Source organism: Actinia tenebrosa, unplaced genomic scaffold (assembly GCF_029948245.1).
Source record: "Actinia tenebrosa isolate PJP-AT-01 unplaced genomic scaffold, QUT_ActTen_1.0 PGA_scaffold3__52_contigs__length_22856419, whole genome shotgun sequence".
NCBI lineage: Eukaryota > Metazoa > Cnidaria > Anthozoa > Actiniaria > Actiniidae > Actinia > Actinia tenebrosa.
The window spans coordinates 5,673,923-5,700,216 of NW_028292580.1; the positions used below are offsets into that span (position 1 = coordinate 5,673,923).

A 26,294-nucleotide genomic window follows, 5' to 3' on the forward strand; every position below is an offset into this window, starting at 1 on the left:
GACAATACTCCATTTTACAGTTACCAGCGCCATTTTGAATAATTATGTTTTGCTACACCAGGTCGACGAGGCTGTAGTTGACCCGTGGTTGGTTGTCTTGCATAGTTACTATATAAATCTTCGTGTTTCTTTCTTTATTGAGAAATGGCTGATAAAAACAGACCTAACAACAAAGCTGCTGTTTCTACGAATAGAAAAGGTAAGCACTGCGTAGACTCTTCCACAGTCTCTCGCTCGTCCGTTCCGTCTCCACGCTTAGAGACTGTAACGGTACAATGACCGAAAGGACTTATGGGTCCCGTAAACTTGGACCCAGCATGCTTTGGGAACCCAAATACTCGTCCACAGTCTCTCTCGTTTTCGCCGCCATCTTAAAAATATTGAAACGAGAGAGACTGGACAAAGCACGCTGGGTCCAAGTTTTCGGAACCCATAAGTCCTTTCGGTCTTTCGTTACAGTCTCTAAGCCTGTAGACGGAACGGACGAGCGAGAGACTGTGGAAGAGTCTAAGCACTGCGCTGCTTTCAGTTGCAATATAACAAGTTTTATGAAAAAAACGGCCACCAAACAGGCCATCATTTCTTATGCTTCCGCGAAAGAACCCAAACAAAGAGAAAGATGATGTGTTAATGTTATTAAACGTATTAAAGCATTGAAAAGATAATTTTCTGGTTACGAATTCTACTTATGTTTGCCCGGAGCACTTCAGAAAAGAAGATATCCCATAGACTGTAACAGGACGCTGGGAATTAGTGAAAGGTTTAAGCTTTCGCTGTACTTGTAGATTTCACATGTCATGCCATCGAAATAAACAATAGATTTGTCAAAAGCTTGATTTTGTCTCTGTATTTTCATCTTGTTTCCAGTATAATAACCTTACGTGATGAATCAAAGAAGTCTTTTTAGAAATACTAAATTTTATTTTTTTCCGGTCCGGGATCCTAAAAAATCTTGCGTTCTGATTGGCTGTTTGAACGGGCGGTATTTTGTCAGTATCTGCCCGTGCTCGCGGTCCGATATCCTTTGCCGCTAAACAACAAAACAAAACGATTACATAAACAAGTAAAAAAAAATTAAAAAAATAAAAAAATAAAAAAATAAGTTATTTACCGTCCTATAGTCGGTCCGGATAGGGAAAAACTGTGCCCTCGGTCTTGAAAACGGTCTTCAAACGTATATTCAAGACCTTGGGCACAGTTTTTACCTATCCGGACCTCCGGGCCGGTAAATAACGTATATTTTCTTTAGGAAAACTGCTTTGCCAACTATAAAGGTGAAGTATAAGAAGTTTGTTTTTATATCTACTTGAGTGAACACATTTACATATATTTCGTTATCAAAAGTTTTACTTTCCACCCTTTTTACATTTCCTTAAAAAAAAAAAAAAAATAAATAAATAAATAAAAAAAACTGATAAGATTTCAGCTTTTTATAGTTTATTTTCTTCGTGTGGACGCAACAAAGTATAACAAGGTATGTGTACAGCTGGAAGATTTTTAACTCTGGTAACTTTCTGAGGTCGGATGATCATCCAAGTGCTGATATTCGTCTCAAGGTGGAATCGTATTTGAATAGGCCCTTTGCAGCTAACGGTCACGTGTCTGTACTGGACTACAAAATTTTTGTTTTTATATTAAATTGGCGATTCTTTTTAGCTACTTCTAAAGAACTGAATGAAAACATGCGTATCCAGTGTGTTACGAAATGCAGTTTTATTACGATCTCTCGAAACAGGTTGTAGAAAGTTTTTTTGCTCACCAGTATATTTCACCCATGGGAAACAAGATGTTCATTCATTTGCTCTCAGTGAATTAATCAGCACGTGATTACTAAGCTGCAAAAGGCCTATTAGCTTTGATTTTGTGATGTATTCCTTCCATCTTTAAGGGTGTTTTGTACTTGATTCTGGAATTACCTCGCGCATTAATATGGCGAAAACCTTCAAGACTAAGTTAGCTTGCAATCCATCTGTTGACTCAGAATAGCACATTAAAATCTCTTTCAGATCGTTCACTTTTAAGCTCTGGATGTCGGCCAGTGTCTCAATTCCGTTATTTTTATGAAAAAGGACCATTTTTAATGCTAAACTTGGAATCAAGAAATTTGTTTTTATACATGAAAACATACAGTTAATGTCATTAACGTTGTCCACCGAAAAAAGACATTTACACATTTACACTTTTAGACTAAAAGAAATATCACGTTTCCTTGAACGTTCTGGCATAAGACAAACGCTGAAATACCATTCTCCATCTTAAGTGGCACTCCCGCTAAGAGCGGTCCGGTGAATTTGGGTTCGCAAAATCGATTCTCTTTATTTTTTGTGAGTGAAAAGCCTTTGGTATACATAAACTAAAAATAAAGTTTTTGTTTTGAAATTATATTTTTGGGCTTCGTTACACGCCAAAACATATTTTGCCCGTGTCTGGCTATTTGGAGAGCTCAATCGATGGTTGCATTTGGGTAAAATTAAGAGAGCTGCCGACTCAAAACTATTATGTATTTCCAAATTTTAGCTACACTGTTAACTTCAGATACTTTTCATCTACTCTTCAAAGAAGATTGAAAGTATTTAGTTGAAACATAAATTTATTGGACTGCCTAAAGCACATCCCTGTTTCGAGCTTTCATCGAGGCGTCAAAAATGCACTAAAAATATGATGTAAAATTTCGAAAAGGGGACCTCAAACTGAGCTAAATTATACTTGGCTTTCAAAATATACTCTTATTTTTACAGGATCAGAAGTGAAACCTGCGGGTATCGAGCTGGTTTTGTCGCGAGCGAAAATTTATCGAAGTCCGTGATCGACAAAATTTGCATATTTCTAACAAATTACGCTGTCGAATTTACATGCGCTTAAAATAATATACGGTAATTCTGGCTAGAAATGTGCCTTAAAATCAGATAACAAATGTCTGAGCTAGTGAAAAATGAAAAGTAAAAAGAGTCTTATCGAAAAATATCATTGTATTTTCTTGAATTTTGCTTACTATTAGACTGTGTTTGCGCGGTGCTTAATAAGAGTTTGAATGTCACGCAACGCACTGGCACATCCGGCGACAATACATAGATTCTGCCTTGTTTTTTTTTTTGTGTGTTTTTTTTTTGCTAATATGGTCGTAAACTTCAGAAAAAGAATTCAAAACATCGGCTTAGTTTTATCAAAGTATGGACTAGTTTATTTATCACCTTACGAGTGCGTGACAAGAGAAAGGGGAGGGAAATGACCCTCAAGTTTTCCTCCCTCCGCCAAAATCAACTTCGAAATTCCAATATCATCATGAAACACGGGCCATAGGTAATTTATTCTTTTTAGGCACTGACTATAAGTGTACCCTGCGTGAATCCCAAAGTAACTGTGCGAGAGAAAAGTCCTGCTGCATGAAGGCTACCCTCGTGAAACAAGGACAGTATCGTAGGGCTCCATGGGAATCGCCCAATAAAATTAAAAACTTAAAAAAATTATCCTGTTGAAGTGCAACGAAACCTGTCTTACAGTGAGATAGCTTTGAAATTAGGGGTTGATCATTATCTTTCACAATAGTTACAATTATCATAAATATTCAAAAAACATGTGATCACCATAAATCATCCTACCCCCTCCCCGACAGCGATAAATAATGGCCGCTTAACGTTTATTACTTCATCTTGAACAGCTGCAATCCTTCGCCATGTCACTAATTTTGGTAAGCAGAGTAGCTTTCGTATCTCTGGACTTGTAAGCCAGCTCAAAATGTTCACAGATACTTTTCAAAGTTTTAACGTTGAATTTTGATAACGAGTTTGATTTGACGTAAGCACAAATGTCGTAACCGTCATAGGTAACCGGGTGCTCCACGCCCAGCTGACTCAGCACATCTTTCATTTGTTCATCTCGAATTTCCTCTTCTTGGTATTCTAGCTCCTCTTCCAGCAAATCATCGTCACTGTCTTCTTGCATCGCTTGCTGCTTCCTTCTTGATGCAGATAACCGAGAAAAGAAGGACTTTACTTGCACCTTGGTTAGCCATTCTTCTCTGGTAAACTTTCTTAATCCGTCATCGTTTCTGACTTTTCTCATTTCTTTTGAGACTTCGGCGGGATCGGCTTTTCTTCCTGTAACACCTGCATCAAACTTTGCTGTTAGATACGCTTTTACTTTATCAGAGAACTTCTTACTACTCCTGGGCTTTTGCAAAGCCCACCCAACTTTCTCCAAGGAACTATCATCGGACATAATAGTTTCGTTGAAGGCTTGCTTTTTCTCAACTTTGTCGGATAGAGTTGAAAACTTGAGCGCCCACTCCCTGCGTAGCTGGTCATATAAATTTTCCTGTTTTTTTACGGCCGTGGTATTATGCTGTCCAAAGTTCATGTGGTCTTGCAGCTCATCCCAAGTCGTGAAAGATAAGGAGCAACAGGGCTCTTTACATTCAAGTAAGATCTCTTCGTCTGTGTCGCTAGTAGGTATATCCTGCGACCGTTTCATCAGCCTCGGTTCCATTCTAAAAAACCCTTGATCTCCCACTACGCTTAGTGTAACGTCAGACTGATACTGTACGTTTAACTCTGACCATGTAACAACTTTCCCTGAGCCTATGCCGTACGCCTTGGACATGCAAAGGCCTTTCGTGTCATATGAGAAGTTGTGGAATGCGCTAAAGTTGTTGATTCGGTTGACCTTAATTTCCTGCGGGGCGATATCTCCGAGGTCGCATACAGCTGCTGTTGTTCCCTTGACCGGTCTCGCTCTTAGGGCTTCATACATATCTGACGATGACATGATGTCATGACCCTCATCGCAGTATCTTCTCATCGCACCTTTCAGGGGGCTGATTATCCTATCACATATATCTTTTCCGTACTGTGGTTCGGAAAAGTCGTACCTATAAATACATAAAAGAAAAAATAAGAAAAACTATTCAAAATGTAGAAGTTCTCAGTTTCTTTATACCAAAAATGCACTAATCCATTTATGCAGCGCAGTTACTCAAAAACTTAGGTCTTTTAACATTTAAATTGATTGTATACTGTTTTTCCAAAAGCGTGTGAGAAAAGTCAGATGTATTATAAAATCGATAAGAAATCCTCCTTAGCTTTCTAGCTGATATCTTATTAGCTAGTTTTACGCTTTTGCAAGAAATAGAAAAAAATAGTTTGTCATGTATCTGTTAATGAGAATGTAATCACTTACGAAACGAGTACCATGCATATTATGCCGCAAAAAAAAAAAAAAAAAGTGTTCGGTCTAAACACGTTTTTGTTTTGTCTACCTTATTATTTGTATTCCAGTATTCTTGACAAGGTCCTTTAAAGCAGCAACCAAATTGTTATTATGGTAGCAGCCAGCACCATCTGATTGTAAGTAGGCCTTGTTGATATGCGGCTGAGTTTGTTTCAATGTATTTAGAAGGTGAGTTAGAATTGCGCTAACAGTGTAGCAGTCCTGAGAACAGTTGTCCAGAAGGTGTACATAGGAGGCAATCTGCAGGTCATTAGTGGTACTGGATTTGGAGACGACGCAACTCACATGCCAACTCATTCAGCGCTTGCCGTACCACTCGCACTGTTTCTCTCGATACTTCATTTGGGTGAATTTCATAGCCCAGTCCATCAAGATGAAGACAGCGTCCTGTGGTAACGATTTCAACACATCTTTCTTGGCCACCTCTTGGTTCTCCGCTCTCAATATATGTGCCTTCCACTGTAGAATCATATCTCGTGCTTGACGGGCATCATGTAGAAGGTCTTGTTGCTGCTCTTCACTGTAAAAATCCAATTCCGATGATTGAATTTGCGTCAAAATGGAAAGCAATGTAGTCTTCAAAGCTTCGCAACTGTCGCAAGTCACACAGTGTTCATGATCGCACGACTTCTTTAACTCCGAGCATTTGATGTCACTGAGGGCATGTTGTCGGCAGTGGTCAGCGCAAGAGCTCGTGTCTTCCCTACAGTGTGCTCTGTATTCCGTCTTAAGATAACGCTTTCCTGACTTTAGGTTCTTTCGGACGTTATCGCACCAGTCGTGCTTTGCGCCGATATTCTCCAATATTTCAATGACTTTGTGCATCGTCTCAAAACTATCAGCACCACTAGCGGCGATGTTGTCTAGGCCTTGGAGAGACTTTCTTTGCGAGGCTTCGCGAACTTTCAATATTCTGTACAGCGTGGAGGTTCCCAGAGATTGAAATTCTTCCTCTCTGCACTGTTTGAGATAAAGCTCAATCATAGTTGATCTGCCTACTCTTCGCACGACATTCGGCATCACCAGCTGCTCACCAGATTCTAGTTTAAGCTTTCTTATGCCATACGCCACATCCTGATAGAAATAGGGCTGGTCTATATATGACAGAAAGTGGCTGAGCTTCGTTACATCGATTCGTACTCTGTGGAAGGTCTTTTTCTCAACTGCCATGCCAACACCAACAGCTTTTGCATGTGCTCTGGCCTTCTTAATCTGACGATCACTCAGTTTCTCGAATGAAGAGTGAATGTTCTTCAGGTCATCAGATGAATATTTGGATGCGTAAATGCTCAAAATCTGCGTTTTGAGATTTTTCGTTGGCGCATGCTTATACGCAGTAGTGAGTAACTCGATTTCACTGTCTGTGCTCAATGATCGTTTAAACGATGTGAGGAGTTGTTCACTAGCATTTGGGGCGATGACTTTACATATGGCCTGACATGCCTCATTGACCATTTCTTCACACAACATCTTTTCTCTTTTTGTAGCCACTTCCCATTCGGATTTAAGCCTGAATGTAAGTGGTTCAATGGCCTTCAGATCAGATAAAGCAGCGATATGAGCCATTGCGTCATTGTATACTTGAAGTGTATTTTGCTGGTCAGGCTCTTCATCTGAGTTGTCTTCATATTCCTGTGCGCGACAATGTCCAGGTGTCCACTTAGGGTCCGCTAACTGACTTGATACTAAAGGGGTGTCTTGAAGGAAATTCTGCCATTGCTTGCATTGCGCTTTGTTTGATTTTCCTAAAAATCCAACACAGAGACAAACGTTTAATATTAAACGTGAAGTACGAATGGAAGAGAATCGAAACTTCCAATAGTTGAGTGAAAAACTGCCGGTTTTGATCATTGCGAATAACCCGCTATTTCGACCTTTTTTGTATATCCATTTATTTGACCGATTAGTAGGTTTACACTAAAACAATTAGACCCGCAGCCCTTATGGTTTACGAGTCAATAGCCTTCTGCCTAATGGGCTATCGACTCGTAGACCATTCAGGCTGCGGGCCTAGTCGTTAAGTTTTATACGTTCAGTCTTGGACCAAAAAAAAATCAAAGGTTAATCTGCAGGATGGAACATGCTGGTGAGTTACAGTTAACGAGCATACCTTGGTAAAAGAAGAGCTGCCGGTTTGTCTTGGTTATCTTCTGTAGCTTGGTCCTCGAGTAGCCATTTCCACTCTTGCTTCAGCTTTTCGTTATGGGATTTTCTACAGCTGTTGCAAATTGCTAGAGAATAGCATTTCAAAATAGCCTTAATGTTTTTATTCATTATCGCATGCAACTCCCCACTCACCCGCCACCATCTAGGTTAAATAAAATTAATTAGTTTAATTACTTATGATAATAAGTAATTAAAAATTAACTAATTAATATTATCACCTAGTACGTGCTCAAAACTCCAGCAGACAAAATCTCATGGGCGTAGCGAGGGTTAGATGTCAGGAAAAGGGGGACGAGGGGGGAAAAACCACCCCCCAATAGGTTTGAAAATCGTACATTCTTTTTTCCCTTTCCCTTTTTTGTGAAAGATAGTTATTTTCACTTCTATGGATTTCATAGTTTTTCTTTAATGAGAATGCAATTTATTGTTTTGCACCCCAGCACCAGATTTCATTAATTCATGCGGGATTCCTGTGGAAATGGCGCTACTCGCACCGGTGCAATCTCGTACCCAGAGCCTGCGTTTTTGATCGGAAGTAAACACAGAACTCTGTTTGAAAGCAGGTTTGAAAGTATGATTTTCATTGATTATGTTTCACTTCCGGAAAGCTGCGCATGCGCCAAAAATGGATTATGCCAGAGCCCTCGTTTTTCGCCGCAGGCCGAAAGAAACGCACGCAGGCTCTGGGTACGAGATTGGCACCGGTGGCATGCACTGCTAATGCGCCGCCTCTCACCAATGCGGCCCGAGTTCGAGTCCTGCCGATCCCGATGTCGTATGTGAGTAGAGTTGATTGTTGGTTCTCTCCTGTGCTTCGAGGGTTCTTCTCCGAGTTCTCCGGTTTTCTTCCCTCCTCAAAAATCAAACTCTAAATTCTAATTCGATCTCCGGGCTATCACTTAGTTTGGAGCCTAGCTCTGTTGTTATTGTCCCACGCTGTGATACAACAGCTAAAGCTAGTAGATATTACGCCACTGCTAAGTGTAAAATGTCAAAAGTCAGTCTTAGCTGAACTGCAGGTGCACGAACCTTAAAAAAACTGAACTAAATAAATCAAAATTAATTTAAAATAAAAGAGGAAAGTACTCACGTGACCCTATAGGAATAATGACGCCAAAGACCTCATTTACTTCCTTGACCATTCTTAAGGTAAAGGCTCGATCACCTTTGGCCCTCTCATGCTTTCCCTTGTGCTGGGGATGCTGGCATACTGTTCTTTCTCTCCAGTAGAGACCAAGATTGCTACGATGTCTCGGGCACACTAACATTTTCTCTATTTGCTGTGTTGTTATATTTAGAAATCCCGCTCGCAACAAAATCAATTCGCATTCCGTGACATGTTCCTTGGACAAGTGAAACCTTCGTAAGTGAGCTGAAACATCCCGCTGGCAACTGCTTAGAAATTCCAGCTCAAATTGACCCATAAATTCTCCACATCCACCTTTGTCTTTGAAGGACATAAAGCAAGCCATACTTGTTGGTGATCTTTATTTCACACTTATAGTAACTCGGGGAATATTCGGGACGTTTGGCGCCACCTGTCATTCACATTTTTTCCCCTTTCCCTTGTCACGCACTCGTAAGGTGATAAATAAACTAGTCCATACTTTGATAAAACTAAGCCGATGTTTTGAATTCTTTTTCTGAAGTTTACGACCATATTAGCAAAAAAAAAACACACAAAAAAAAAAACAAGGCAGAATCTATGTATTGTCGCCGGATGTGCCAGTGCGTTGCGTGACATTCAAACTCTTATTAAGCACCGCGCAAACACAGTCTAATAGTAAGCAAAATTCAAGAAAATACAATGATATTTTTCGATAAGACTCTTTTTACTTTTCATTTTTCACTAGCTCAGACATTTGTTATCTGATTTTAAGGCACATTTCTAGCCAGAATTACCGTATATTATTTTAAGCGCATGTAAATTCGACAGCGTAATTTGTTAGAAATATGCAAATTTTGTCGATCACGGACTTCGATAAATTTTCGCTCGCGACAAAACCAGCTCGATACCCGCAGGTTTCACTTCTGATCCTGTAAAAATAAGAGTATATTTTGAAAGCCAAGTATAATTTAGCTCAGTTTGAGGTCCCCTTTTCGAAATTTTACATCATATTTTTAGTGCATTTTTGACGCCTCGATGAAAGCTCGAAACAGGGATGTGCTTTAGGCAGTCCAATAAATTTATGTTTCAACTAAATACTTTCAATCTTCTTTGAAGAGTAGATGAAAAGTATCTGAAGTTAACAGTGTAGCTAAAATTTGGAAATACATAATAGTTTTGAGTCGGCAGCTCTCTTAATTTTACCCAAATGCAACCATCGATTGAGCTCTCCAAATAGCCAGACACGGGCAAAATATGTTTTGGCGTGTAACGAAGCCCAAAAATATAATTTCAAAACAAAAAACTTTATTTTTAGTTTATGTATACCAAAGGCTTTTCACTCACAAAAAATAAAGAGAATCGATTTTGCGAACCCAAATTCACCGGACCGCTCTTAGCGGGAGTGCCACTTAAATCCTCTCTAAAAGGTCGGGGCATTCGCGATTTTCGATTCACGAGTTTAATTTTACATTTATAGTTCAGGCTGATCCACACGAGGCAAAGAATACATAATGAAACACGTGATATATCTTTTAGTCTAAATGTCTAACTGTGTAAATGTGTAAATGTGTAAATGCGTAAATGCGTAAATATCTTTTTTCGGCGGGACAACGTTAATGACATTGACTGTATGTTACAAAACCACGGGTCAATTGCAGCCTCGACCTTACGTAGCGCAATATAATTATTCAAAATGGCGCCGGTACCTGTAAAATGGAGTATTATCAAATTAGAAATAACAACAAAATGAAATTAATAAATATAGCCAAGAACAATTTTTTTACTTACCAGCGCAATTCATTGATCCTTTTATAGTTTTGTAATATTTATTTTTTTTTCTTCTGTACTCTTTAACTCTATTTCTTTTTTGTATGTTTTATTGAATTCCCCAAATACCTTACTATTAACTTTTTTTTTCTATTATGAACACTTTACAAATTTTTTTACAAGCCTACTAGCTACCTCGATTAATCTCTGGTTACTGTATCTAGTATGGCACCTTAAAATATGTCCGCATGTTTGTATTTTATATTAAGTTAATCATCTGTAAACAAAGTGCTAAATAAATATTTGATGGATTGATTGAACTACCAATCAAAGTCTAGTAATTCGGCCCCACGAATTACGGGAAAAAAATCCTCCTTCATTAGCCAATTACCATCCAGTATTTTTGCCCTGTATGTGATAAAGCCATTAATGAACTCTACGTGTTCACGCTTGAGGTGGTTTGACTGTGAGAGAGCTATATAATTCACATAAAGAGGACTTGAAATAACTCTATAATTCACAATCGTCTTTTCTAAATACAGAATTTATCTATTACAACAGAAATATCTAGTTTTAATGTAGGAACTGGTTTCCCTAACAGCCTGGCGGATGTCTCGAAGTCTCCAGCAGTAAACAAGAGGATTAATAGCAGAATTTATAAATGCTGCCACGACTGAAAAAATCCAGGCTTGAAGAAGAGATACTGATAAGCCTCGAAATTCATAAACGTAGAGAACAATTATGTAAGGCGAATAAAATACTAGAAACAAAATTAAAACGTAAAACAGATTAATTACAGACTTTTTGAAGCGAAGGATATTAGTCAAGGATGCTTCTTTGTTATTGCTGTTCTGACTATGTATCTGGGTATGGTGTTTTCGAACGATGAAGAATATTTTAAAGTAACAAAAAGCCATAACCCCAATGATTAGAAGTGAGCCTGATGTGAATGCGTAGTTCAAAGCAGACTGACTGATCAGAAGGAGATGTGCAGTACCAACAGATATCACCCATAGCAACGCACAAACAACCATGACACGAAATCTCGTCACTATTGAAACATATCTTAGATGCAACTTCAGGGCAAGGTAACGGTCAACGGTAGCAGCTGCAATAGTTAGGAAAGATATTGTAGCAAAAGCAGTTGATATGATACAAGCAGCATACGCCAAGGAACATGTTAGTCGATTATTCATGCCATAGAACTCTTGGAATTTCCAGGCAAGTATAAAAGGTTCTGCCAAGAAAGCAACACCAAAATCCGAGATTGCAAGGTTAAATAAAAACACATTTGAAGGCGTATGCAACAAACCTTTGCGCCAAATGCTGATCAGAATAACAGAGTTGAAAATGATCGTAGGAAGCAGTAAAAACAAGTCTACGATCTGCGAGAATATTACTATCTCGTACAATTCATATCTGTGCTTGTACCAGAAGTTGAACTGCCCACAGGAGAAATTCCAAGCCATCGCCAGTCAAGTCGTCCTTGTTTCTGCTCCAATCTTTTCGTAGTCTATAACCTTATCTAAGACGTGTACAAACGTCATTTGAAGAGATTCAAGGTTGTTTGAAAATTTAATGCATTTTCATTACTTCACGCGAAGTGTTCATTGTTAATCATAAAAACAACTGACAGCTTCAGTTTCAATCGATTCTTCGAAAAACACATCTATTTTAATACATTTTTGTCTTTCACAAAGCTCCGAAACACCTGACTCTCTTACGCGTCTATATCTCATCTTCTTCAGGGCACGATTATCTTACAACATTTTAGCACAAAATTTGATTCAAATGAACTCAGGATTTGCTAAAATATGTTAGGACTGGATAATTGATCTTTCGTATAACTGAATATCATGAGTAGGAGACGTGAATTTAAGAACATTTTATCGATATAGAATACATAGAATATATGAGGCGAGTTAAAAAAAACTGTTAACAACTCACAGAATAGTATACACATGTGGTGAATAAGTGAACCTTAACAAAAAAATATAATTTAATTAGAATTTGCAACCCAAGTATGGTCTCTAAGACAACTTAAGCTCAAAGCAGCGATTGAAAAAATCCAAAGAAGAGCCACAAGATAGATTCTCAGGACCAAGATTGATATGGTATTCTATGCGATACCATGTGAAGACCTACGAAGTGTTTAGTCTTGTGTTTTGTCGGCTTCACGACCTCGAAACAAAGGCTCCTTGTCGAAAATTTTCAAGTATTTTTCAATTTCATTCTCGAAAAAAAGCATTTTTCTTGCAAGAAATATACTTTTATCATATAATTATCCATAAAATACCTATATTTCTCCTGTTCGAAAAACTGATATTTTCACATCTGAAAATAACATGTTATTTTTACATGTGAAAATATCGTTAGCATGTGTATTTAAGCTATTAGTTTATGAATAAAAACTTTTTATAATAATAAAAAGCTTATTAAGTTGATATTATGGATAAATTTATAATAAACAGAATATTACATGGTCGCTTGGAGATACGAAATTTATCTTCTCGTGTTGAAAATCTCTCACGAGTGAGCACAGTGAGTGAGAGATCTTTTCAACACTCGAAGATAAATTTCGTATCTCCGCGCGCCCATGTAATGTCCTCTCATTCGCCAGAATCAGGAAGAGGAAAAATATGGTATAATTTTGAGTCATGAAGCCATCGAAACAAGACTTCATTTCGTAAGTCTTAACATCGTATCGCAAACAAGGCCCTGGTGGCAGGGTACACTTGGATACCTGGATGACCTGGTATCAACATGCATTGAGTATTTAGTTGGTTAAGCTTTCAAAAATTCTGATAAATAAAGTAGATATTGGATGAGATTGAAATATGTGATGTGATTGCTGGAAAGGTTGCGCATCTAGAAAAGTAATGTTAGACATTTACGCTTTTGGGGTCTCTGAGTTGTGCGGATTTATTGATGTTTTTGATGAAATAAATAAGTGGCCGTTTTGAATTGAGTCGATCAGCAATGCATAGTAAAACTATACAGAATTTCTTTGTGAACACTTTCTCATCAGAAAGAAAAATCAAAACAAACTTGACACGGCTGTAGATTTTGACCGAGATTTGAACTGAGAACACGAGTAAATCATTGTTCAGTTGAAAGGACGTCTGTGTTAGAAATCTCAAGGAGCTTATACTTATAAGTTACACTAAAAAAATGAAATTTTGACCGCCTTAAGAGATATATTTACATTTAGTAGCAAGCTCTTTGTCGGCATCTATTTCACACAGGGTTCGTGCTACTTTCTCGTTACAAAATTCAAGGACTTTTTAAGCACTTTTCAAGCACGAAAATTCGATTTTCAAGGACAAAGTTTTTTTGTATTAGAACGTGGTGCTTCTCCTAACACTTCTCTCGTGTTCTGCCAACCCCCGCATGCTTTATGACAGCACACAGCACGCGCGCGGGTTTTCTATTTCTTCAATTGTTGTCGATGATCTCATGTCTAATGTTAACAAATTTCACACCATGGCCAGGTGTTGGCATGTCAATCAAGTGTAATGGCAAGTAGTAATCTTTGAGATCATTTTGTACAATTACATTTGAGAGTAGACTGGGATTATCATCTACCTCATAGGCATGAAAATGTGAATTCCAACCAAGGGTATTCAATGTTTTAATGATAAATCGAATGTTGTTTGGATTTCTTTCAATTATACAAATTTTCCTCAGCTCAGCAAATTGTGCATCTCCATTTTGATCATTACCAATGCAAACAATGCAGCCTTCTTTGTATGTCGTTCCATTTATAGTTACCCATTTAGCTCTATAAAAATAAACAAACAAAAAAGAAAATAAGGTCACATGGATTGTAATTAATTAGGTACTTCCAGACCCAGAGACTGGCTTCCTTCATGGTTTTCCATCCAACTTCATTTAGACTATATGATAATTATAAACCAACTGCTGATCATATCGATTAAATATTCCAATTTTTAAAATCTCATATACACACTCTGTGAGACTTGTTTGCCTGTCTATTTGGAGAACTGCATAATATGGGACATCACCAGCAAATGTGTTTTTACCTGTAGAATATAAACAATAAAAGTATTATATTAAAGTATTATAATAATAAATTATTATTAAGATGATGATGATGATCATCATTGTCATCATGTATCATCTCCATCATTATTATTATATTTATTATTAGTATTTACAGCAGTAAGAGTATAGCAGCAGTAGTAGCAGTTGCAGAATGCTAGTAGCAGTACATACTTGCAGTGGCAGTCATAGTAGCAGTGGCATGAGCAGGAGTAGTGCGAATAGCATAGCAATACAGTAGCAGCTAGTATAGACCTAGTAGTAAAGTATTACTATTTGGATTATATATAGCTTATTGCTTGCTATATTTTAAATAAACTGAATGTATGAATAATCTGATAAAACTGTTTTAATTAATATTAGTTAATAAAAAAAGAAAAATGAATACCAGGGCCAATTTCTACTCCTTTTGTTATAAAGGAGAAAAGGTGGCCAGGAGAGGTCTGGAGTTGGAAACACAGCCATTGTTGGTGTCTTTTAGCCAGGGTCAAAGCAATGTTTTTAAAACTCCCAAGAGACAGTGCCAGCTTTTTGAAATAGTTGTGTTTTGCTTCAAATCTGAAGCACCATGAACGTACAAGTGGTCCTAATCTGAAATTTAAAGAAATTAATACAGGTACATTAGTGTAGTCCCTTTCACAAATTGCTGCAGCATGTTGAAAGATAGCCATATGCCTTTGCATTGTGTAAGCATGACGAATTGTAGGCTTGCAATGATAGAGACATGTAAATAATTCATTGCAAACTCACCGTTCGTCTTGCATCAAATCCTTAAACACAACAAAATTCCTTAAATAACTTCCTTTGATCAAAAATCTGTTCTTCAGATTATCAATTATAGACCCAACTCATCTTGGTGCAATATAATTTCTCATTACAGACAATGTGTCATTTTGTAGTAGATAAAGAATATTTTTTGTTTGAGTTTTATTCGTGCGTCTTCTTTAAAATGTGCAGCTAGTATATAGACATAGGCTACACAATGAAATGATAATAATATTACTATACTCTTGTGGAAATGACATGTGGTCTGAAATTGTAAAATATTACACCAAAATATTATGTTAATACCTAAGTATAGTATTTGGTAGATGAATCATGTAGTGCATCTTTGGTGTAATGGGACTGTCAGGATATAACATCTTGAACTGACTATGGTGTTCCTCTATTAGAACTTGTACATATGCTATTTGGTTTTCACCAACAGTAGGAGCAAACAGTATGTCTGTTATTTCTAACAGCTTGCAAAACAAGCACCAGTACTCATTGTCTTCCGGAATAAGGGAACCAATTAACAATGGCATAAACTTTGCTAAACACCACATTTTGTTGGCTTAAAAAGCAAGGGAGAAAGTCATCAAAGAAGAAGCTCATTGCATTAAACAACAGTTCATGTGCATGATCACAATTAATCAAAGGACGTAATAATTATTAATAAAAAGCTGCCCTGTGTTTTGAAAAAGAGCGCATTTTAAGAAGTTGCACCACCCAAACATGATTAGTAATTAGAATATAATATATATGTTAATGAAATCTTTGTTTTGAGAAAAAAAATCAAAACTCAAGTCAAAAATAATTTATTTTTTAACCCTTCAGTCAAAGACGTTTCCTCATGTATAAATAGTAATAAATTATAACCTTTCTGATTCAAGGTGTGACCTGAAGATGTCAGTTTAGCTTCAGTTAGGGGAGATGGCTTGTTGGAATCATTATAGTAACTATAATCAAAGGCAGCCATCCTCTTGTTAAGTTCATCCAAAGTAAATAATTGTTGGTTGAAAATTAACTCATTCAGAAGTTCTTTGATCTCATACTGAAAAACACCTTCCAGAATATCATGCATGGCATCTGCTGGTAGCCCACCAATCACATGATAATATCTTGAGTTGTTAAGTGAGCAATACCTAAAATATAATGCATATGCATGAGAGGTTATACATTGCCCCTATGGCCATGGAGGAAATCGGAAATTCCCAGCAGGCAGGGTCAGGAGGGGTCAGAGGAAAAACCCTGGGGAAAACCAAAATTGCAAGGTTTGTGTCGAAGAAAATTAAAAATTCCAGATGCAAAGTAGGGTACAATCCTTTTTCCAATATCTTCTTTGCATGCACATAATGGATATTTCTGGAACTCATGTTTTCAAAGTATAAATGACTACTGTATGTATTTGGCAAAGGTACTATAACTAGCTAGGTCAGGTCACTAATAGCCCATGATAGCTTAATGTTGTGTCACGTCTATGCATTTTTTGTCGTAAAATAAATTTTTACAACGTTGCTTTTATTTACCACAGTTTTCACCACGTGTAAGAGTAGGATTAAGAAATGAAACTCTGTGTGATGCTGCCCGCAGTGAATTTGTTCGGGATGTCTGCAATTCAATACGACTTTTTACGATGTATCCGTCCAAAACAGAGAGTACCCCTTCCTTGCTGATTCGTTGGGTAGTGGCTTTGTAAGTATATTTTGGCCATTTCTATATGTTATATAGTCTTTGGTGATTCTGAGACGATAATATCACTGCTCGAGCGGTGATTCATGAAGTTTTCCAAAGTTTGCAAGAGTGGAAGTAATACGAAAACGTTTCTTTACCTTGAATTTCGACTTTTCTCTGATATTCAAGTCTAAAGTTATACTAAAACAATTATTCATCTCGATCAGGCTCAGTGAATATGGGAAATATTTACCTCTCGCGGTGCGGTGAATATATACCAGCACCAGGGAAGCAAGTTATCACTGAACACAAGGCATATCCGAGTTTTTATCTTGCTTTTCTAGTGCTATACGGTTCCCAAGGTGTTTATTTATATCACAATGCAGATATATTCGCGCGTTTTAGATTGCTTTTAGATACATTCAATTCAAATTTCCTTTATACTTTCATATCTGAAACAAATTTGCATAATGACAGGGCTCATAGGAACGGAGCATCCAGTGTAGATTCAAGAACATTCGAAAAACGAAGACGGGAAGTGCCTGTGAAAAAACCGCACCACCCTACAAAAAAACACCATGTATTAGGGAGACGACCAGCTCTGATAATGAAACCACAACAGAAGAGATAATAAAAGATCACCTGAATAAGATAAAGGAAGAACTGAGAAAGAAATCAAGTCAAAATAAACTTCTGGTGAAATTAAGATCTGATGAACCAAATTTTCAATTACCGAAGAAGTGATATTCAAAATAACCCGAGACCTGTCACTGAAATTCTTGAGGATTACCCTGCACTTAGGTGGCAAAGTGAGGTAAGATTCCTATAGCACGAGGGAAGGTTCATGTTAACATTCCCGCTTAAAAGTTTTAGCTTTTCTATACGAATTATATATAATTGCATCCATCCATCCACCCACCCACCCACCCACCCATCCATCCAAAAAACATCAAAACCGATAAAGCTACAGGTCTCGATGGAATTACAAACAACATTCTTAAGTTATCTGCATCATATATTTGTGAATCATTATCCGAATTGTTTAATCTTTCTTTTCATTCCGGTGTGTATCCAAATGAATGGAAAACTGCTAAGGTAACTCCCATTTTTAAGTCTGGAGATCACAATGACTCAAACAACTATAGACCTATTTCTGTGACAGCGACAATTTCTCGCGTTTTTGAAAAATTGATCTGTAGTCAATTAAAATCTTATCTTAAAGAAAATAACTTAATCTATTCTCTTCAATCAGAATTTAGACCATTACATTCTACTTTGACCGCTCTTCTAGATCTCACCGATCATTGGTCTTTTAATATTGATCGAAAATTGGTCAACAATGTCATCTTCCTTGATTTAAAAAAAGCATTTGACACCGTTGACCACGATGTTCTGCTTACAAAGTTATATTACTACGGTTTTGATTCATGTGCCAGAGAATGGCTCAGGTCGTATATGACTGATAGATCCCAACAGTGTTCTGTTAATGGTGTTTTATCAGACATGAAATCAATAGCGTATTGTGTTCCTAGGTACGATCCTAGGGTCCGATCCTCTTCCTTGTGTACATCAATGATTTGCCGAAGTGCTTAACAGTTAGTAAAGCAAGATTGTATGCTGACGATACGAGTCTGACCTTCTTTGATGGTAACGCAATTGACCTAAAAAAGCAGATGGACATAGATGTAGGTCATGTATCATCTTGGCTTTGTGCAAACAAACTAACTTTAAACGTCATTAAGTCAGAATTCATGTTAATAGGCTCTAGACAGAGATTATCTGCTTTCCGCGAGGATGTAACTCTGGCTATAAATGGCCTCAACTTGAAAAAAACCAACGAAACAAAACGTCTTGGAGTACAGATAGATGATGACCTGACTTGGTGCCGTCATATTGAAAATATCAAGAAGAAAATTTCGTGTAATTTATCCATCATTAAGAAAATTAAGCCCTTCCTAAACAAAGACTGCCTTAACAAATTGTGCAAGGCAATAGTTGAACCATATTTCAACTACTGCTGTCTTGTTTGGGATGGTTTTGATGAAATATTAGCAGAAAAATTACAGATATTACAAAATCGTGCTGCGCGCATAATTACTGGAGCACCATACATCAGTGTACGGACAAACGATATATTCAAAGACCTTGGTTGGGTGCCATTAGCTGAATGCAGATTACAGCAGAAAGCTGTAATGATGTTTAAAATTGTTAATGGTTTAGCCCCACCCTATATGAAAGATATGTTCCAAAATCACCTCGGAACCGATTCTTACTTTTTACGCTGTTCTGTAAACAATTTCCAACTTCCCAAGGTCAGAACCGATATCTATAAGAAAAGTTTTGCGTACACTGGTGCAAAATTATGGAACTCCTTACCTGATTCCTTGAAGGAGGAGCGCTCCCTCCTCAAAATTTAAAAAGAGAATTAAACAGTATGATCTCTGCATCAATAGCTATAAGGATTGATTTTATCTAATTAATTATTTAAAATCTGTTTTTTTCTCTTTCGTAATGATAGTCTAGCATATTACAATATAATGTGTAAATAGTATTTATATTTGTACTGTTATATTCTACACGGCCTCTAGGTAGACCAAAGTTAAGTTCTTTTGTATGAGACTTTTTATATCATTGTACTTAAGTTTGATAGAGCTTTCGTGTCCAAATAAAGTTGATATCATATCATCATATCATGTCATGTCATATCATCCATCCATTCATTAACTCATTTATTATCTTTGTTCACAGATAGGAAATGAATTCACGCGAATTCTTTTAAAGAAAGATTCATCAAAAGAAGATCCTTTCTCAACGTTCAAGGTAAATTTCACCGACGTTTGGGCAAATAAAGTGTTTGCATATGCAAAAACCCTTCAATTATTAATATACGACGTTGCGGAAATCAACAGGCTCGGGGAAAAGTTCCTGTCTAAGGAAAAAGGTACGAGGTTGTCGTTCGAAGTTTGTCTTGTTTGTTTGTGTTTTCAGTTTTCTAATTACTTTTCTTACAACATACAGAAATTGGACAGACATACATCGTCCTCTTGCCAAAGATCTTGAAAGGCAAGTCCCCAAGTGACTTCATAAAGGTGATTGATGTTGGTACATTAATCGGGACCGCATTACTCCGTTTTCAAGAGGGCGCAGCTTTTACTATTATTATTACGCCGACATCGAGCGTTCTAGCAGATGGATACAGTGGACCGCGCATACAGTGAAAACCGAACTTCTCATTAGCCAATCATGGCGTGTATGGTTACATAGGATACCGGGGAGAAAAAACAAAACTATATTTGAGCTTGGTTGCCTCTATTATATTTGTTTTATTTGAGGTGGCTCGATAATACTTTGTTTAAGGTTTAAGAAATGATCAAAACTGCTCTCACAGAAATTTCTCCAAATTTACTGAACCTTGCGGCAAAATACTCAAGATACTAAGCCAGATATAAAAACTTAGGTTAAAAAAATAGAGAAAGTGGGCAATAAAGCAAACGCACTTATACTTCGTAGGGGTTTTGTGTTAATTCTTATGATCATTTCAGTAAGAACATTCTCATTCGAAAATTTTCTTTTTCTTTTTAAACACTGAGAATTTTCCTCCAAATGAATCACTTTTACGATTTGAAGTTAAAAAGTAATGCGCCGAGAAAACTCCAAGCCACCTTAAACTGCAGAGACGCGTACGCGCTCGCGCAAAACATAATAGTAACATATTTTCAATTCAAGCTATCTTATATGTTATCTTATATGTCGCATAATGCTTTTCTTTTTATTCTTTTATTTTATGTACAGCCTGCAGAGGGAGATTTGGACGAGGAAATAGGATCAACTGGGGCTCCGAGAATAATTGGATCTGGACCGAACCTTCTTGAACTCGAGCCCATATACATATGTATGGAGGGCGAGATACTTTGTGGGCCGCTTCGAACAAGAAGCCTAACAGAGGCAGCCTGTTTGCTGGTAGCAGCATATTACACCTTTAACGTCAGCTACCCAAACAGCTGTAAGAACTGCTTTTCTTTTCTCGAGGCAACTTGCCTAGAGAATACGAGAATTTTAAAGAGCAAAATAACAGTCCACAGAATGAAAACAGCTATACAAAACTCTTTATAAAATAACTAAGATATAACGCGCGCTCTGATTGGTCAATTACCTCGATAATTCAGATTAAGTTGTACCCAAAGATTTGTATGAACTGATTTTCCTACTATAAGTTCTTCAGGCATAACATTATAGACAAAGTAACGGTTCAATCACATGAAACTGAGTTATTTATTGTAAAAATGTATAATGAAGAATTCTCAGTTGGTTTATATATATTATAAATATATCTGCGAAACATATGCTTTGACTGTAAATTAACCTGAATAAAGATTATTTATTACTCCCTAATATTGGGAGTTGTACTTACACCTTATTTATAATGGAGTTATTTTAATTCCTAAAAGAGAGTCATTCTGTCATCGTCATCTTTACTCCAAAGAGGGAGTCAAATAAACCCCATAAGGGAGTTAATTCAACTCTCGCATAAAGAGTTGTTATTACTCTCCACAGGGAGTCATATTTACTCTAAATATAGTGGAGTTATTTTAACTCCATTTTTGGAGTAAAATTGACTCCCAAAAATTTACTGTGTATTTATCGTGACGTGTTAAAGTAATGATAAACCAGACCCTGGTTGGGACGACTTTCTAGTAACAGAGTCTCTAAGAATCTAAAGGAGAAGTAAAAATAAGGCTGCGTTTACAAAAGTTGTACTTTTAGGCTTTCCGTTCACACGGAACCGTGCTATCTGGACACAAATTTGAACGCCGTATAAATTTGGGACCTGGAAAATCGAGGTCAAATTTTTGACTTGTACGGATAAGAAATCGAGCGGTATCGTGTAAACACCTCTTCCGGATAACTTTTCGTACAAAAAGCCATTTTTTGGCGCGGCTGCTTTGGTGCGTGGTCGCTTAGCTATAACTGTATGAAATGAATGTTGTTATGGGGATTTTAATTCTGTTTTCCTTATAATTTTTGATTACAATGGAAAACATAACAGTTGCAGTATTGTTTAAATTACTTGCAAGTGTCACGGTCCTGTTGGATAATGTTATCCTGCAAATAGCTTATTATACAGTTTTCCAAGCGATTAGAAGAAGAAGCATTGGCTTGGTTCTAGATACAAATCAATTCAGTCGACCCACAAGAATTGGCAGACTAGAAAGAAATGCAAAGAAGTATTGGATAAGACCTGGAAGAACATCTCTTTGGTGGGATAACTTCATGATCAGATAGTAAAACCACTGGCATTATCATATTGATCCGGTCCCGTGTAAACAGAACGTACTTTTATACAATTAAAGAGACGGCTCCGTGTAAACGGCATGTACCGGTCAACTTTTTGAACGGTCAAATATTCGTCTGGTACCGTGTAAATACAGCCTAAGTTGCAAAATTTCGAACGACAGTGTTGAAAGCCGATTGAGACAGTCCGGTCCGGATTTTGGCATACGGAATTAGGTTGTTGTGCGACCACGTTTCATAAACGTGCACACATTCGCACGGGAATTGTATAGCTTGCTTTAAAATCAAATGCTTCATTTAAAACGTAAATACAGGCTAATATTTGCTCAAAACTTCTCTCATAATTGCTTTACATTTTATAATTTATCGATATTTTAAAATAAAATCCGGAAATATCTCCGAGAACTACAAACGATGGAAACGCCAAGTCGAAGTGTACTTAGCGACCTCTGTGCGACTGCAAAGAGTAAGAAGGTACAAGCAGCGATAATTCTCAACTGTGCTGCTCCTCAAGTCATTGAAGTATATGATAATCTCACTTGGAATGAAGAAGAGGATGCAGACGAGCCCGATAAAGTACTAGAAGCCTTGGAAAAGTACTGTAACCCAAGAGATAACGAAGTAGTCGAGTCCCATAGATTCTGGAATATTCCCTACCAGGAACCATTCGACAAATTCTACATAGAGCTCCAAACAAGAGCAGCCTCCTGCAACTTTAAAGAGAGAGACAGGATGATGAGAGACAAAATAGTGTTCACAGTGACAGGTAAACTACGAGGATTACTTTTGAGAGAGGGTGACCTAACGCTAGAGAAAGCTCTTACGACTTGTAGAGCATTTGAACAATCCAATAAACAAGTGAAAGAGTTCAGGACAAACACGTCCACAAATGCCTCAAGCCCTTCACCACAATTAAACGAATTAGCGAAGAGAACCACCCAACCATGTAACAAGAAGAAATTCACCGAACAAGGCAAAGTTTGATTGTAACATTTCGTGGCTTCAAACATGAGCCTAAACGAGAAAAGTGCCCTGCCTGGGGTGAAACGTGTGATAACTGTAAAGGCCCCAATCATTGCAAGTCTAAATGTAAGAAAAAAGTGCATGCCGTGTCACAGTCTGACCGCTTAGATGACGATATTGATGACAGATGGCTCAAGGCTGTCAATCAGGAAGGAAATAACGTTACTGCAACGCTCACAGTGAATAACCTTGACGTTAAGTTCCAACTTGACAGCGCCGCAGACGTGAATACCATATGTCAAAAACATGTTAGAAAGCAGCAAGTATCACCTACAAGAGTACGTCTTCACATGTGGAACAAGACTGATCTGAAACCATTAGGCGAAACCCACTTATGCATTACAAACCGCAGTTACAACACTCGACATCAAGTCAAATTTGTCGTAGTACCCAATGGCTTCACCAACCTCCTTGGTCTAGAGACCACCCTGGAACTTGGTTTTATTACCATAAACAGTGGTTCATTTATCTCTAGAGTCACAACTCCTCAACTAGGTGACTTGGGAGAAGCAACACTCAGATTAGACGAGACCGTTCCACAAAAAGTGCTCCCGTGCAGAAAGATCCCTTTAGCCATTCAAGATGACGTGAAAAAAGAGCTAGACCGACTCTTAGTTACCATATGCGTGTTTGAATCTTTAAGCTTTATACGTTAGATTAAGAGTTTCAACTTATGTAATATCATTATTGGAGTGCGTTGTAATATGAAATTTTTACCATTGTGTATATATAAATCATTGTAACTGTGATGACCGAGGCAAGCATTATAAACCAAAGCCGGGGAGAACAAGACTAAAATATCTGTGCTACTAACGGATCGAGCGCTTCGTTAAAGTCACCAGCTTAAATACAATAAACAATATTCAAATTTTGTCAATAGTTCCTTTTTTTCGATCCTTCCTCCATAGTTCACCACATCCAGTAAATTGCACACAAGAACATAGCTTGGGCTGCCTTATACGGTGGCCGATTAGGACAAAACGATATTACAAGTCTCAAAACAAGTTAGCATGTATCAAAACAAGTTAGCAAGTATCAAAACAAGTTAACAAGTATCAAAACAAGTTAACAAGTATCAAAACAAGTTAACAAGTATCAAAACAAGTTAACAAGTATCAAAACAAGTTAGCAAGTATCAAAACAAGTTAACAAGTATCAAAACAAGTTAACAAGTATCAAAACAAGTTAACAAGTATCAAAACAAGTTAACAAGTATCAAAATAAGTTAACAAGTAAAGCAAAGCAAAACAGTAAATTTCGAAACACTTTAACAAAGTTTAGAACAAAAAACACATACAAAAATTAAACGATGAAAAAACACTAATATAAGTAAACAATCTAAAAATACTCAGATCTGAAAACGCATTTACAAAAGTCAAAACTATAAAAACAAAACTCAATTTTCAAAATAATACCAGTACTAAAACAAAAACTCTGAACGATTAAGAATTATATTGGTATATACTGCAGGAGAACCGCGGGCTCTTCTACTAATCTACATATTCACGTGTAGCACGTACATTCCAGGAACTAATAAGTCATTGGCAGAACCCGGCGAAAGGTAAGGAACGTTCGAAACGATTTCCAAATTTTTGTTATTTTTTGGCTCACAAAAGTTATATTTTAATCTTTTTCATCCTTTTTCTTTTTATGTTTAGCCTAATGACACCTGCAGAATGTTTTGTAGCAAGTGTGGCAAGAAAATAGGCAACGATGATAAGTTTTGCACTTCATGTGGATCGTCAGCTGTAGACGGTCAAGCTGCTGCTGTGCCTAGCTTTGATCAATTCATGGAGTTAAAATCAAGAAAATTTGAAGCAGCAAAGAAGGAAAAGGAAAAAGAAAGATCTGGCCACTTTAAAACAAAAGCCGACCTAAATAAAAAAAGCAAAGAACCAGTTAAGGTGAGGGCTACTTGTTGTCTGCATTTGACAGTTTAACTTTGCATATGGTTCCGTAAACTTGATGAATTCCGAAACATAGCTTATGTTACCACTATAAATCTTCTCCTTTTCCTCCAGCTGGTTATATAAAAAGGCCTATGCATATCGCCGCACTTGCTACGCTTGGTTGTTAGTTGTTTCCACGGCCCGCGTTTCCACCACCCACAAGGGGACAATGGGTAACTCATCTGTAAACTCCGATCCCCATCCTCATCATGGGCCAAAGTGAAAATAAGGTGCTAGAGTGAAAATAAGGTGCTTGTGATGGTTACTTGGTATTGCCCAGTAAATTCTCCCGCTCGGTTGATGGATGATGGAGGGGGTGGCGTGGGGTTTTGGGTTGGCAGGGGAAACAACTGACTAGTACATTTCTTCTTTGGTAAATATATTTCGTAATATAACCAAATATTGTTATAATAATAATAATAATAATATTATTATAAATATATATTAATTATGATTATTTTAATAGATAAATGTGGGTCTTGTTGACCTTGTGGACAACTCAAGGGAGCTTAAAATTAGAACTCTACCAGTTTCAGTCAAGAAATCAGATTCAGCTCTTACAGTCAAACAACTTGCAGTAGAGAAACAACTTGCTCATAACCAAACATTGAGAAGGAATCCAGATGTTGAGTGGATTCTGTTATACCCAGATATGGATGTGGTTTTACATGTTCCAGGAACTACAGAACTTTTCTGTGTTGAAGAATACAAGGAATCTCTTGGTAAACCATATAACAGAATAAATTTGTATTTATGCAAACCAAAACACTATGATGGTGAGTGCAATAGTTGCAGTACTTTTGTGGCACCTATGTTTTCTGATACATGTTACATCACTATATACAGTTATATAACATGCATTGGATAACTTTATTTTTCATGGTTAATTTATTCAGCAATTCTTAATTCTGATGAACAAGAACAAGAAGGAGAAGAAAAAGATGGTTCTAGTGAAGGAATAACCAGTGAGGTACAACTTTATTAATTTTGTGATTTCAGATAATTGAGTTATTAATGAAGTTATAATGATAATTACCCAAAGATCAACAAAGAACCTGGTACTTTTCGCTGTTCTCGTAAACGTTGTTACACTAGTCCTCACATAGCTTCTCACACTTCTGTTGTCGGTCCTAAATCCACTGTTAAAATCACTGACCAATTTGTTTGTACAACTTCTAATGTTGTATATTGTATTAAATGTACCCGCTGTAATCTTTTGTATGTGGGCGAGACTGGCCGCCGTCTTGGTGATCGCATTTGCAATCATC

At 37.2% G+C, this 26,294-nt stretch overlaps 2 protein-coding genes and 1 pseudogene across 2 annotated transcripts; all 3 read right to left on the bottom strand.

The window, feature by feature from the left end:
- Positions 1–3,590: 3,590 nt before the first annotated feature.
- LOC148908229 (uncharacterized) lies at positions 3,591–8,864 on the bottom strand (annotated as a pseudogene).
- Positions 8,865–10,812: 1,948 nt separating this feature from the next.
- Positions 10,813–11,768, bottom strand: LOC116290496 (histamine H2 receptor-like). Its single transcript, XM_031697537.2, has one exon. The coding sequence runs from the start codon at positions 11,734–11,736 to the stop codon at positions 10,813–10,815; it is 924 nt and encodes a 307-aa protein (XP_031553397.2). The 5' UTR covers positions 11,737–11,768.
- A 1,934-nt stretch (positions 11,769–13,702) lies between these two features.
- Positions 13,703–15,654, bottom strand: LOC148908230 (uncharacterized). The gene is made up of 4 exons (XM_089035809.1): positions 15,401–15,654; positions 14,718–14,920; positions 14,256–14,310; positions 13,703–14,048 (listed from the first exon to the last, which is right to left on the bottom strand). The coding sequence occupies exons 1-4, from the start codon at positions 15,652–15,654 to the stop codon at positions 13,703–13,705; spliced, it is 858 nt and encodes a 285-aa protein (XP_088891935.1).
- Between the last annotated feature and the right edge of the window lie 10,640 nt (positions 15,655–26,294).

Bases quoted from the DNA above. Each gene is read 5' to 3' on its own strand.
- LOC116290496 (XM_031697537.2), bottom strand. From the start codon at position 11,736: ATGGCTTGGAATTTCTCCTGTGGGCAGTTCAACTTCTGGTACAAGCAC.
- LOC148908230 (XM_089035809.1), bottom strand. From the start codon at position 15,654: ATGTGGTGTTTAGCAAAGTTTATGCCATTGTTAATTGGTTCCCTTATT. The intron at 14,921-15,400 runs GTATTAACATAA...TTTAAATTTCAG, and splicing joins CTACCAAATACTATACTTAG to ATTAGGACCACTTGTACGTT. The intron at 14,049-14,255 runs GCAAACAAGTCT...TTATTTTTATAG, and splicing joins GCAGTTCTCCAAATAGACAG to AGCTAAATGGGTAACTATAA.